Source organism: Musa acuminata, chromosome BXJ3-8, assembly GCF_036884655.1.
Source record: "Musa acuminata AAA Group cultivar baxijiao chromosome BXJ3-8, Cavendish_Baxijiao_AAA, whole genome shotgun sequence".
Taxonomy (NCBI): Eukaryota; Viridiplantae; Streptophyta; class Magnoliopsida; order Zingiberales; family Musaceae; genus Musa; species Musa acuminata.
In genome coordinates, this window is record NC_088356.1 from 46,848,177 (window position 1) to 46,863,083 (window position 14,907).

Here is a 14,907-nt window from a genome sequence, read left to right on the forward strand (position 1 = left end):
GGCATTCGGCTGGCCTTCCTACCCAAAGTAACGGATCATTTCATGGCTTTTCTTATTTATTTATTTATTTATTTTTGTTTTTATTAATGATTTTAATGTCTTACGATGATAGCTAAAGACTTCGATATATTCTAATAAGTTCTATCGACCAAGTGTACATGGTTTTTATCTTAAAGCGTCTCTCTCTCTCTCTCTCTCTCTCTCTCTCTCTCTTCCCCCTTAGAGCTTATGAATTTATATATGTTTTGTTAATTAATCATCGCTTTAAGAAACTTATTTTAATAGTAAAAATTAAAAATAATAATTTTAAAGATTATATATAATATATATGTGAGACATATAAAAAATTTATATTGTAACACTCATGATTAGTTCCACATCGAAAGTGGACAAAATTAAGATTGACTTATAAGGGTCTGATGAGTGTAAAATTATTAATTTCAGCTTAAACATTTTGATTAATAATTTAGACCAAATGAAATTAATAGGAGCCCATCAAGCTTAGACTTAATCAAGATATATTCACATAATTTGTTGGGCTCAACATTAGCCCCATGACTTAACACCAATTTGCTTGCTTATTATTGTAATTAATGACGAGTGTGCGGTGACTATATAATTTGATCTTAATGGGATTTGGATGAATGGGGACCCACATGTGGTGATTACATTATTTCAAGATCGGTCTGTAAATTATCATGTTTTAATATTTTGGATCTAATAATCGAAGAGTTTTCTTCCCGATCACGTCATTTATCATATATTCGAAAATTATATTGATCTACGTGATGACTTCAGCTGGTTTGCTTAACGTGGACGGTGGATTTGCCCTCGCAAGCCGGCATTCCTTTGACGAGTGCAAGCAAAAGTCAACGGCATCGGCACGCGGCATCCACCGCGGCCCTTGGGCTTTCTAGAGAGGCACGCTCCGTTGGTCCAAACGCCGGGGCTTCGTAGGGCTTGGCGAGGGACCATCCCATCACATCAACGGTGGTGAGATCAAACGGGACCAAAGCATCGCATCAACGCATGGTGGCGACACGGTGGCAATGGGACCCACGCGTTCGACGTACGAACTGCAGCGTCACAAGCAACCATTTTAATGTCACGTAAATATCCACTCCAAAATTATTTTCAATTGTATAATATATATATATATATATATGTATATATTAAATATATCTCAAAACGATACTCTCTTATTTTTTTAAAATAATACTCTTAATTTAAAAATATCTAAAATATCCCTCAAAAAAAATTTTCCGTTATTTCTTTTAGCTTGTTTATATTTTTAATAATATTTATGATATTTTATTGACATACTAAAAATACTATAAATATTATTAAAAAATTACTATAAATGATATCATATCATACCTCTTTGATTGTCATTGCTCATAGAACATCATAATATTATATTTTTAAGTTTTCAATTGATTTAATTGAGATTAATATCATTTATAATATTTTTCAAATAGATTTTACGGTGCTTTTATTGTGGTAGCAAACACATCGTAACAAATCAAAATATTATAATAAACAAAAAAATTAAGAGATAATTTGAGTTTTTTTTTAATTATATGTACTGTTTGAAAAAGAACAAAAGAATATTTTCTAGAAAACTATCCATAAATATATTTATTTAAATATTTAAAAAATTTAAACATCTTTTGCCATCACACGATAAACTCAAGTCAACTATCCAACACTTCAGTATTACATGATCCATACTTTGGTATAAATTAACCAATAACTTAATATCACATCCTAACATCACATCATATCTCAAACTATATTTATTTTAACATAGCACAATTCTACTTAAGATGAGAAATATCACATTAATAGCCCCAAAGCAACACTAAAAAAGGTTTCCTTAAGTGTATTTTAAAATAATAATAATAATAATAATAATAACTCACATTCATTGCTTTCGATTTTATTTTATTTTTTAGGATTTTATCGACACTATAGTTCTTAAGCTAATTTAAACATCAAAAGATGACTTTGTTGATGCTTCCTAAAACCACACGATATCGCAAGATTCGACATATTCTTGGTTCAGACGACGATTTTTATTCCCTACTCCATCTCAGCCGTCCAATGGGCCCAACTTCGTGATCTCGATATCTCATCGAGATCAAGAGGCCAGTCTAAATCTAGCCGTTCATCTGGCATAAGACGCTGCCGCCATCATAACGTTGGGAAATGCCCTTTATCCGAACCCAAGAAACGAACGCGTAGAAGAAACCCAGTAGATCACGACCGTCCATCGAATCAATCTACACCACGACCGTGAGCCGCACCGACAGTGGTGCCGTCGAGGGTGTCGTTAATGGGTGGCGTCCATTATATTTCTTCCCCACCTTGGTGACGCCTCCTGCCAGCCCTTTCCCCTTCCCATTTGGTATGCTCGAGCGCTTCGTCGAGCGTCTTCGGAAAGTAAACGGATTTCTATTTCCCTTCCCGGAATAAGAGAGCCGATGATGGGCGACGTGAAGTCGTCGAGCCCGATGGGGAACAGGGAAAGGGATCGCGAGCTGCTCATCCCCGTCGCCACCGCCGCCGACGACCCCGATTCCAGGGCCTCCTCCTCCTCTGCCTCCCCTGCCCACCACCACCACCACCATCCCCATCCCACCTCCCACTCCGGTCGAGAGGTGACCTACCCACCGCGATCTCTTCGTCCCTCGTCGCGTTTCTCTTCGATTTGTTCTTCTCCCTTTTCGATTTAGTTTCACGTTTACTCCCCCTTCATTTCTGTGGTGATTGGAAGCAATTTAGCTTCTGCCATGTCGATGTTGACGGATTTAAGCCTGGGTTTGGCTTCCTGGTCGCCAGGGTTCGTTCGTGAGTCGACCAGTCGCCTGGAAAGTGATGCTGTTTATTTGACCTAATTAGGCTTGAACTTGAAATGGATATTCGCAGCTCCTCAAATTTGGTTTTATTGCGCACCAAGGACTCATCATTGCAGAAAATTTCTTTTTCTTCTGCTATTTGCTTGCCGTGGCCATTTATCTGCAAAGAAATATGTTGATTATACATCTTGTTTGCTACGGCAACTCAAGTTTAAGTGCAGCATGTAGCTAGCTTCTTTAATTAGTTTGGGCCATTTAATTGATTGAGATACCTTGTACATTGATGTGCCTAAATCCCTTGGTATTCTTTCCCATGCTATGTCACTATGACATATAGTCTTCATCCTTACGCCACATTCGTGCACTCACAATCAAAGTCTTCAATGTAGAGATCATGACTCCCTATGTCTGTATATATGGACGCATTGGCCTATGTTTTGCAAAGCATGATACTTTAGTTAAATGCTGGAAAGAGGATATGTGGCTTTACTTTAACGCGCTTGCTTCTGTTATTTTGAAAATCTTGTCAAAGGTTGCATTGATGTGTGTTAGATTTTATGCTTATTGATGCTGCTTTTGTGAAGAAGTGGTCTCGATAACTTATCCACTTCTTTGATTGCAGGCATGCTATAAAGTCATCCGTAGTTGGGTTTCAAAAAAGTTCATGACTGGGTGGTAAGCTTCTCTCAGCAGTGTTGAGCATGATTTATATTTTACCTTTTTTTAATTTTAATTTCCAGGCATCTTGCTAGGGCATTGTGCTTTGGAGTTCCTTGATTAGCCATTTTTCCTTGTCCAATGTGGTTTCAGTTCAAAAATATTGACAAACTTATATGAAGAACCTAGGGAATGGCCTGGTAAGGTTTCTAATAGCCATTACTCATGGTACTATGGACCTCCAATGGTCACTGTAACCCAGTCACAAGGGCAGCAATCAATTAATTTCTCTTTTGGTTTCACTTGTTCCTTTTGTTAATATTATATAATGTAAGAGAATGGAAGCTTCTTTTTAGCCTTTTCCTTCATCTCTTTATGGCCTTGCAGCATTGGTGTTGACTGCTGTTATATAGTGCAATGATGTTGGTAGATGATAAATTCGATAGTTGCATGGTGGTAAATGATAAATTCAATAGTTGCAACAAATAACAAACACAATAGTGGTAGCGTCTCCTCAGTTTCACTCTCAGTCAAAGGCATTGTCTCTCCTTTGACTTAACATTTCACTTCTTATTTTCTTTGTTATGCTTCTATTCTTTCCTTTTTTCAGTTTAAGGCTATTATCAGATATAATTGGTCAAATGGCAACAGAAACTGGATTTCCCATCATCTATATCTTATCGGGAAGGCACTTTTTTCCTTTAGTGTATGAGTGAACTCGTCTCCACTCTTTTTAGGTATCTATGCTCCTATAATCAATCCACTTGGATATAGTTTGATCAATGCTTGCAATTTCTAACTTTAGAAATTGAGAAATTAAAAAATTAATTTGGCCTTAGATGAAGCCAGTATGGATCGGCAATGTGGTATCAGAATCAACCAATATTGCAAATCATAAACACCCTGTACCGACTGATATGAGTGAAAAATATGAGACCACACAAGAGTTTTAATGACTTTTACAAGGTTACTAAGAATAAAATTTGATGTTGAAAGATACCAAGCAAACAGTTTTGTGTTTGCTGGAAGTGTCAATTCAGGTCCTTGAGTTCTGCTTTTAGATATCCACAACTGCTTTGTTGTTTGTCAATATGCCAGACTAGGGATGACTGGAATAAAACTTTATGGTTGCTTAGCTCAGGGATTGCTCTACTGTTCTTGGAGAATCAGAAGAACAAAATAAGTTTGAACTTCCAGTCATTTTTAGTTTTCTTCTGATTCATACAATTTGATGACTATTAAAGCAGTTGACAGAAACAACGTACATGTTGTAGAGTTGTCTTTGGCGATTCCTCGATATCAGCATGTTCTAATAGCCTTGGTTAGACAGCATCACATTTCTTATTTGTTTCTGGTCTACGTAAGGCATCACATTTCTTTGTTTTTTGGGTACTTTTAATAAGTCACCATGAGCTGTCAGCTGTATGTAGGTCTAATCTTATTAACTACTGGTGTATGTTCCTTTTTCTGCATTTTGCAGTGTGATTCTTTTTCCAATTGCGATCACCTTCTATATCACCTGGTGGTTTATTCGTTTTGTTGATGGATTCTTTTCTCCAATCTTTGCTCAGCTTGGGATAAACATATTTGGTATGCACATTTTTCTTTTTAATTTTCCTTTGTAGTTCAAGAGACATTCTAAAAATGCATTAGATTTATTACATAGAAGTGTTTTCTTCAAAAGGTAAGTGTTGGCTATGCTTTCTTGACTATTATAGTTGATTTTTCTGTAACTAGTTTCTGTTTGAAAGTATATGTTTCCACACTGTCATTGTTGATTTTTCCTTTATTGGCTTTCTTTTTAAGCTGTATCTATTTAATTTTTTCATAATAGCAATATTATTAGAGCATTTTTGGACCTTCCATGTTAAAGCCTTTGTTTAGCTTCATCCGTTATGCTGCAAAACCAACGGCTAACATTGTTGTTCACGTTTAATTGCAATTCACTATTTTTCATTGGAAAATCTGATGACTAAGGTAGTCGACTTTTAATTGCTCAAGCTATCTTTATGTTCCTATGCTGATCGCACATTTAATTGTATCCAAAGGCTTGTATATGGAAACTGTATTACAAGGCTTTGGGTTTGCTCTCTGATGCATCACAGATGTACAAGTTTGAAGATTTATATTACATAATTAATACATCTGAAAAGAATAGGAGCTATTATTCTAGTTCTGTTTTTATGTAGATTGGCATGATTTTTATTCCGGCTGCTGGGTCATTCGTCTTATTTTGGCGAGACAGAGCAATATATCAGTTTTTTTGCTTCTTTCATGGCTCACTTTTGTCTTTATTTTTTATGCTTGCATCAGATGTATTTAGGTGTCCATCTGTATGTTCATCTGCATGCCTTGGCAGGCACACATTCTTCACTAATCGTGTGCACTCAAGAAATGCACATGCACCCTAGTCCATATGTGATCATTTCTTGATTCGTCATTTCTTCTGCTTGAGATATTATCATTTTAGTAGCACGTGGTTTTTACTGATTTTGGAGCAAACATGGTGTAAGATACCCAAGTCAAAAGAAAAGGTTTTGCAGTTGATCCTTTTAATTTGTTTGCCATTTCTTCCATGCTTGTATGTTGAATAGTTGAATCCTTGCTTTCACAGGACTCGGCTTTGTAACTTCCATATTGTTCATCTTCTTGGTTGGAGTGTTCATGTCATCCTGGCTTGGGACATCTGTCCTCAATCTTGGTGAATGGTTTATCAAGCGGATGCCATTTGTACGTCACATCTACAATGCCTCCAAGCAAATTAGCTCTGCTGTGTCACCTGGTAAATGTTCTCTAATTGCTTTATCTTTTAACCTATTTATACATCACTGATTTTTTTTCTCTTTTCAATACAGACCAGAATAAACAAGCCTTCAAGGAAGTTGTGATTATTAGGCACCCTCGGGTTGGCGAATATGCATTTGGATTCATCACTTCCACTGTCATTCTTCAGGTCCTAATCATCTATTATAATTAACTGTTGGTGGTATTATGTGTTGCATAATAATTCATGCTTGTTTTTGTAGCACAAGTTCATGTTTATGTGCTTAAGCATTTTGTTAATGCACTGGTATCTGCCATGTTACGCTTTAGAGGAAATATTGCTTATTACATGCACTTTCAGTTCATCCTTAAAAAGCTAAGGAAAACCTGGAAGCTGCAAAAATGTTTTTGGACACACTGAAGATTCAAGTCTTCAACTCTAGGTAGCTGCAATTTCTGTGATCTGATTGGTTCCATGAGCCTCTTTTGTGTTCTTGAAATAATATAATTTAGATAAGTTCTGTTTTGGGGGATGGATCCAAATGCAGAAGATTATGAAGTCGATGTTTGGTAATATGGCGGCACTACATGCCAAACGCTGACTGCTATATAAGATCACAATCTATACTATCAATGGAGATCAAGTAATTAAAAAAAAGTAAATAATTCTTATGTCTTCACACAAGCATCAAGCATCCATTTGCACATATTTTTCGGCCTAGTGTCTAGGACTAACTAGACACTATTTGTGATCATGTTGTGCTTTCTATATTTTGAAATTCTGCTATTGTTACTTGTCTATGGTCTCATGTTTAGTATGTCACTTGATTTTATAACAGAGTTATTCTGGTGAGGATGAACTCTTCTGCGTCTACGTTCCAACCAACCATCTTTACATCGGTGACATCTTTCTGGTCAACTCAAATGATGTTATTAGACCAAATCTCTCTGTTCGGGAAGGAATCGGTAGGTTGCTATCCTCATGTTGTTTGATGCACTTTGCCTATGTCAACTATCCTGAAAGAAAACTACAATATTAGTCAATTAATTTTCAGTATATGCTTTTTTATGAATCTTGAGTTTATCTTTAATTGCAGAGATTGTTGTTTCTGGGGGTATGTCAATGCCTCAGATTCTCTCAACACTGGATCCGCATACAGTACCTGAGAGAACCAGAACCTACCCTTAGTTTGAGATATCAGATACATGCAGGGTATGATTTCTCAAGGCTTTAGGCTGTGGAAGACTTTTCTCCCATTTTTCTGAGTGGGCTGGCAACTTTGGATGCCTCTTAGCGTCGTCCTCCTTTTGACTCGGTTTATATATCTGTCTTGTAAATAGGTTATAAGAAATTTGGTAGTATTCTACATGCTGATGTTCCATATTTTACTCTTTTAAGTTCCTCATCGTGTTGTAATTGTTAGGTAATATATAGTTCCCGCATTATGGATCGTACAAGTATTTTTGGTATAATCATATTTTCTTTAGTTAGTCATCTATCTTTGATTCTTCTTCGGCCATTGCATTATTTTTTTCCGGACGGGTTAAAGAAAAGTTCGAACGTATATGATAAAAGAGGAAGAAATAGAAAGTAATGAAGCATACTTTCCTAAACAGGCTGAATCGAGAGGAAGAGAGGAACGAAGTAAAAAATATTGTTGAATCATACAAATAAATAAAATATAATAATGGAAGTATACCTGTTAATTGTATGGGCCATTATTGGGCCGTCTCGTGTTGGTGCGGTGATCGCACGCGCGAGTCGTTCCTTGATAGACCCTGCAGGGGTTTGAGTGATGGGCGAAAGAAAAAGCGGGTCGGTCGCGGAGAGATCCATGGCTCCCAGGGTTTCTCTCAACAAGAAAGAGGGAAGGTCTCAGAGGAGCACCTCGACGATGGCCTCAGAGGGAAGGTCTCAGAGGGAAGGTCTCAGAAAGAGGGAAGGTCTCAGAGGGAAGGTCTCAGAAGAGCGTCGATGGCCAAGTGCCTCAATGAGTGGAGCACCTCGACGATGCAGAAGGCCTTGGCGATCACCCACTACGGCTTCATCCCTCCTCATCCTCATCGGCGTGAACTCCGAGCCCAAACCCCAACTCTACCAGTTCCTCGGCCCCGTAATCATGGTATGATTCGCTCCATTTCTCTCTCTTGGATGGTATAGTAGTGCATTTAGGTATGTATATACTGTTGAGGTGTAGATCTCCATAGAATCCTGAGCTTTGGCCGGATCTTGGAAGTACTCTGTTGAAAGGCAGAGAATAAAACTTGATTCTAATGAATTATAGTGTATTGATCTCCCACTCCGTTTGAACTTTTGCAATTGATGGTTTCCGATGGACGTGGAGGATCATACTAGACATTGCATTTATCTTCTGGTGGTATCGTGAATCCATTCGGGTTGTAAGGTTTAGAGAATAAAGACCTCTTTCGAAATTTGCATTGTTGTGAGTGAATTTTAATCATACTTGTGGTGAAGAATCCATGTGTGCTTGTCACTTGTTCTAATATTAGTTCTCTGGAGGTATGTTGGCGCAGTTAATGATTCATAGGAGTACCCCTTTTTTTAGATTTTGGTGATCATATAATCGTTCTTGTAACTATTTCAATAGAGATGTATGCTTCTTTTGTCGAGCTTGAACTCAAATGTAGATGTACATGTTTAAGTCTAATGCCTTTCTCTTCCCTTTCAGTCCCTAAATTTCCCTGGCTAATCCATTTCTCCGACGAGTATGACACGTTCATTTCTTCGACCGCAGCTTGTCTTCTCCCGCCCTCGATCGCGTGCGCTTTGTCTGCTGCAACCCTCGAAGAGTAAGCATTTTTAAGCTTAAACATAACACTGTTAGTCGATGGTTTACTTGTAAATATAGAATATGCATAAAAGTATATTTGAATTCTTATTTATGAACTCTCATTTGTGTGCTTACATGAAAGCTGAATAACAGGATAAATTTAGTGGTTTGCTGCACACCTAAACCCACTGAAAGGAACTTTTTAAAGGTATTATTGATCCCTTAGCAGGTGTTGGACAAGGAAAAACACAATAGTATGAGATACATCTATGGTCACAATTAGGGCAGATGAACTTGCCTTTTTTCATTTGATATATATATAGTACGATTGTTTTAACCAAAATGACACCATGAAGATCTTAAGCCTTGTGATATCTACTTATCTGTATTATGTATGATATGTGCAAGTTGCTGTCTTTGGATTCTTTTTTTCTTTCAGTTCGTGATCGTTGAAGATGAGATTTGATCTTTAGACCTTGCTATCAATGGTGAAGATTTTGACATCTTTGAAAAATTTATCAAATAAGATCCTGAATCCTCAACCTTTGTAAGTTGGGTCTAGTACTCATTATTAGATCAATAGTTTAGCTGTATTGTCTTGGAGAAAGTTTTAAAATCTCAACTTGAGATCAATATTTTAGGTATAAAAATATGCTGGATGAGATTTTAAATCCTTAGTTTTTCGATGGGTTTGCTACATCACCATTATGTCAATATTTTATGTGTTTAAAAGTTTATTGAATGAGGTTTCGACCGACCTTTGTTAAGTAGATTTGGTATGTTATCATCAGACCAATGTTCTGTTTGTTAAAATATATCGGATGCGATTTTGAACTGGATATGATACACCATTATTAACCAATGTTTTAGATGTAAAGTTATAGGAAATGGTTTTGAATCCTATAAATAGATTTGTTATACCACCACTAGATATGATATTTTAATTATTATGTTTGATACTTTTATACTTTGGTACTTTGTTACATTGATGCTTTTGCCTCTTTGTTACATTGATACTTTTGATATCGTGTTTATGATTAATAAACATGATGTGAATGTGTATAACATTCATGTATCATTGGAACTTTGTCAATGGCATTCGTTTGACCTTAGACTTTCATTTAATCAATATCTCAATATCAAATTCTAGTTTTTCTTTCTCCTTTTCATGATTTGGGGGGTCTTTTAACTCAGTTTGATTATTCTTATGTTGAGTATGTGAATGAGCATGATCACATTTACTAACCCCACATGGTGTCCATTTGACGTAGACACCGTAGATGATAATAAAATCTTAATTGTGAATTCATTATACCCGACTCAATGTGACAAATTTTAGGAGGTCAGCTATATTAGAAGATTTTGATTCTTAACAGTAAGATCTTGGAATTGAATCTCGTCCTCATCCTTTATCACTTAAAAAAAAATTATATTCGTATATACAACAACAATAAAAAAACTGTAAGTTTCAATTACTTGTGGTTGGCTACATAGATCTTTTATCACCATTGAGATTTGTGAAAAGTTATATGTAGTTAAATTCAAAGAATCTAAATTTTTATTTATAGTTTCCATTAAGGTATTTTTAAATTTTCTATCAACATTAATGATTTCATCTCTTTAGACTATCGCATTTGAATGTCTCCTAAGCATAAGTCCGTACCATTTTAAATGATTTTATCTCATCTTATCTTTTATTGAAACAATACTTAGTTGTTCACAAGTCAATATTTTTTTCTATCTTTCATGATAATTCTACACATCCATCTCAACACTCTTATCTCGACAATACAAACCTTTTGTATATGTTGTTTGTTAATTGTCCAACACTTAGATTCATTAAGTATTGTTGGTCTTACAATTATTTTATAATTTTTTTAATTACCTTTGATGATTATGCAAGACTATATCCTTCGTTATTTTAACTATTCTATTTATATTCTATAACTAATACCCTCATTAATCTCTCAATCTTGCTGAATAGTTGATCCAATATACTTAAAACTTTTACTTAAATGGAGTTCTTATCCATCTAACTAATTATATTCTCATGCCTATTTCTATAATTATTAAAATTATATTTTATATATTATTCTATGAGTTTTAATCATACTTAATCTAAAAATCTTAGTTTCTAAGGCTAGCCTCTATAATTAAGTTTATAATTAATTTCATTTAGACTTTTATCAAATAAGATAATGTCATTAGTAAATAATATACACGAATTGACTAGTAAGTTTATCTATTATCAATATGAAAACATAGGAACTTAATATGGATCTTTGATATAATCTTATGCTAATAGAAAATTCACTATATACATTCTTATAACACTAATAGTTATATTATCATACATATCTTTAATAACATCAATATAATTAGTGAATACATATTTCTTTTCTAAAATCCATCATAATAAATCTCTAGGAATCTTATTATAGATTTTCTCTAAGTCAATTAAAGCTATGTTTAATTTTTTTTTCTTTTTATATATTTTCATTAATTATCTTAATAAATACATATTTTTTATGATTATTTTTTTGGCATAAAATTAAATTATTTTCAAACATATTTGTTTTAAGTTAGAATGATTTATGATATATATATGTTTAAAATTATTTGTCCTTGAACTTATGATCCAATAAGTTGATACAGTAATTTCATTAGTAATCCAGTGATCTGAGGGTTGATGGGCTCAATACCCAATCGGGTCCAGATGACTCGTCATATAACAAAAGCTTCTTGACTCTTAGACTGCAGGTCTTCGTGGCAAATGCTTTTCCAGTAGACGCGCCTTATTGTGTGTGACCTCAGCATCCAGTCACCCATGCCCGCCTGTCAACTCCGTACCATTGGGGATGGACCACCTGAGATGACAACGTCATACACCAGAGTTGCTCACAAGCTGGCGAACCAATGTGCCTGTGACACAAGTAGCCATATCACAAGCCAATAGCAGAGGCAGCTTCCCCCACCCCCGTCTCCCCAAGCTTTTCTCCACCACTTCAGTCAAACAATGTGATTGCTTCCTCGTGTAACATCGAATCATTTCGTCATGTAATGGAGAGGAAGATTTGGCATTTCTTTCCCGTGCTCCAGCTTGATCTCTTTTGGGGCGTTAACCTGTTATGAGAATCGAACAGAGTGTGACTACACAGGCATGCAGTGGCTCACCTTTAGCTTTGTTTTGCTCTCTTAACAGGGCTACGGGCCATGGGGCAAGACAAAGGCACTGCTACTTGCTTCGTACCATCGCGATAAAGACGACAGAAAGGCAGATCTCTGTGATTTGTCTTCAATCTCTCGGTGGAGACCCACATAAATTGAAAACAGAGGTTGAGGATACTGTGCCAATGCTTTATTTGCTTTTTGCTTTTTAAGATAAAATTGTAAAATATTTATTGTATTTTCTTATTTTTAATTAATGTATATCGTTGTGGTTAATTATTCGCCGGTTGCTTATCATTTGATCATTAGTTATTTCTCTAAATAACATTAATATTCTTCGAAACCTTATTATGATAATAAAAACATTCAGATATTAACTTTAACTAATTATGATTAACCTACTTATTTCTGGAGGTCAATGAGATAAATACACATTAAAATCTTTATATACATTTTTGCTGCAATGCAAGTTATAAGATTGGTGGCGAAATGGTTGTTGATGTGGCTCAGTTGTCGTCGTACATAGGACTAATGATGACTTCAGTGTCATTACAAACCAATATTACTCTCACCAAAAAGTCTATGACCTGTGAAAGAGTTCGTGAGCTAATGAGTGACCGAGTCACGAGTGACACAGTCCACCTCCAAAGATTCAGCTATATACCGGCCTTTCCCCCCTCTTCCTTTCTATTCCATCGAAGGGGCAGGAAGGAGGAGAGCGGCGGGAAGTGACACGAAGAGCCGAGCGATGAGCAAGGCAGGCAATCCGGGTCTGAAGCATCGCTTCGCTCGGGCTCTTCTCCGTTCCTCTTGCACCACCACGGCGACCACAACTGCTTCCGATCTAATCAAGCTCTCAACCGACGCTCCTCCACGCCAAGAGCCAGAGTCCTGCGCCCGGTGCCGCTCCTACAGCCGCCGCTGCACGCATCGCATCGCTCCCGTCGTGCAGGTATCCATGGAGATGAAGGCCAAGAAGAAGGAGAGGAGAGTGACCGAGAACGGAGATCTTTACGATACCGGAGCAAGAGAGGGGAGGAAGTGCCCTCCCGCGTCACCGTCTTCTCCCATGAGGAACTGGTATTACTGCTCTCGCGACAAAGACGGAAAGCAGAAAGCTCATGGGACGAAGGGAAGCAGTAGACGAACCGAAACGAGGAAGCTGCTGCCGACTGGTGATGGATTTAGCAGCTCTTCTTCGTTGGATTGCAACGACGAGCTTGGTCTCTTCAGCGATGATGACGAAGAAGAGGAAGGGTCAGGCACTCTGTTGTCGTCGAAGAGCTTCTCCTCGGACTCATCCGAATTCTACTGCAGCAACAGGGGGACGAGGAACAAGGCGACGACGACGACGAAGAAGAAGAAGAAGAGAAGGAGCGAGAGCTTCAAGTCCACCCGACGCCCACCAAGAAGAGGCGACCGCGGAAGCAGTAAGCCATGGCCATTAACGGCCCGCAGTTCCTCGACGGAGACGAAGGCCGGATTTGCCGTCGTGAAGAACTCCAGAGATCCATACATGGACTTCCGGAGCTCGATGGTGGAGATGATCGTGGAGCGGGGGATGAGCGGCGCAAGCGACATGGAGGACCTCCTCCACTCCTACCTTTCCTTGAATTCACCTCTCCACCACCCTGTGATCCTAGAGGCGTTTGTCGACGTATGGGACGCGATGTTGGCTGAGCAATACATGTAATGTTGGTGATGTTCCGGCAAGGCTGCAGATCGATCGATAAACATCTCTGCCATTGTTCTTCGATGTCTGTTATTGAAATTTTTTGTTGCGGTTCTGTTCGAAAGAGTTGGCGTAGCAATCACATCTATGTTCTTATGGTACGAGAAATATCCAAAGAAATGAACAGATCCATCAAACTCCATATGCTAATCAACACACACCCAAGTCAGCTAAAGGTTAATAAGACATCGACACATCAGACGTGGTTGGATCTGCTCTTATCTGCTGAAACAATGGCATTGAGCAACCAGAAGATACCCCTCTCTCTCTCTCTCTCTCTTGCTTGGCTGGACATGCAAGGCGCATCGTCCTCGTGCTGCTGTGGGAGTTGTTATTTCTTGTGGCCTGGTGGGATGGCGTCAAGAGTGTTTTGGACTCGCATGGCATGGCATGGCATGGGAGAAAACAGCTGCTGGTGCGGGAAGATTGGCAACGGGATTCACGCAGACGGGGCGGAATTGCGGATCCCGTGGATGCGACACATGGTTTTGGGGAGGCTTCACGGGAGAGGCGGCCGCAGCTTCGTGAGCCATCAAAGACCGTCAGGTATTTCTCCTATGAATTATTATTATTATTAATATTATTAAATAAAGTATTCTTTTGCAGTTCAGTCTGTTTAAGAAATAATGATGTTATATTATTAATTATCCACTCATCAATCTCAATAAAATGAATTAAAAGGACGTCAAGCCCCAACATAATCTGGATCAGACCCTAGCATAATGCATGTGAGGCGTAACCCAGTGGTAGCTCCACACCCTTTTCTACTCGAGCCCCCTCTTAAGCTGAAGTTAATAGTAGTACACTCATCAGACCCTTATAAGTCAATCTTAATCTTATCCACTTTCAATATGGGACTAATCAGGGGTGTTACAAAGTGATAGGTCTCAGATCTCAGGGTTTGAGTGAAGACAGATGTAATACATGTTTTTTATTT

The 14,907-nt window shown here is 37.6% G+C and overlaps 2 protein-coding genes across 2 annotated transcripts; both read left to right on the forward strand.

Annotated features, from left to right (window-relative positions):
- The first annotated feature begins 2,326 nt into the window (after nucleotides 1-2,326).
- LOC135646087 (protein LIKE COV 1-like) lies at nucleotides 2,327-7,769 on the forward strand. Its single transcript, XM_065165230.1, has 7 exons — nucleotides 2,327-2,660; nucleotides 3,481-3,533; nucleotides 4,996-5,105; nucleotides 6,130-6,297; nucleotides 6,371-6,468; nucleotides 7,118-7,244; nucleotides 7,376-7,769. Exons 1-7 carry the CDS (start codon nucleotides 2,484-2,486, stop codon nucleotides 7,465-7,467), a joined length of 825 nt encoding a protein of 274 aa, XP_065021302.1. The 5' UTR covers nucleotides 2,327-2,483; the 3' UTR covers nucleotides 7,468-7,769.
- A 5,119-nt stretch (nucleotides 7,770-12,888) lies between these two features.
- LOC135644100 (transcription repressor OFP1-like) lies at nucleotides 12,889-13,994 on the forward strand. Its single transcript, XM_065161546.1, has one exon. It carries the CDS (start codon nucleotides 12,987-12,989, stop codon nucleotides 13,929-13,931), a length of 945 nt encoding a protein of 314 aa, XP_065017618.1. The 5' UTR covers nucleotides 12,889-12,986; the 3' UTR covers nucleotides 13,932-13,994.
- The last annotated feature ends 913 nt before the right edge of the window (nucleotides 13,995-14,907 follow it).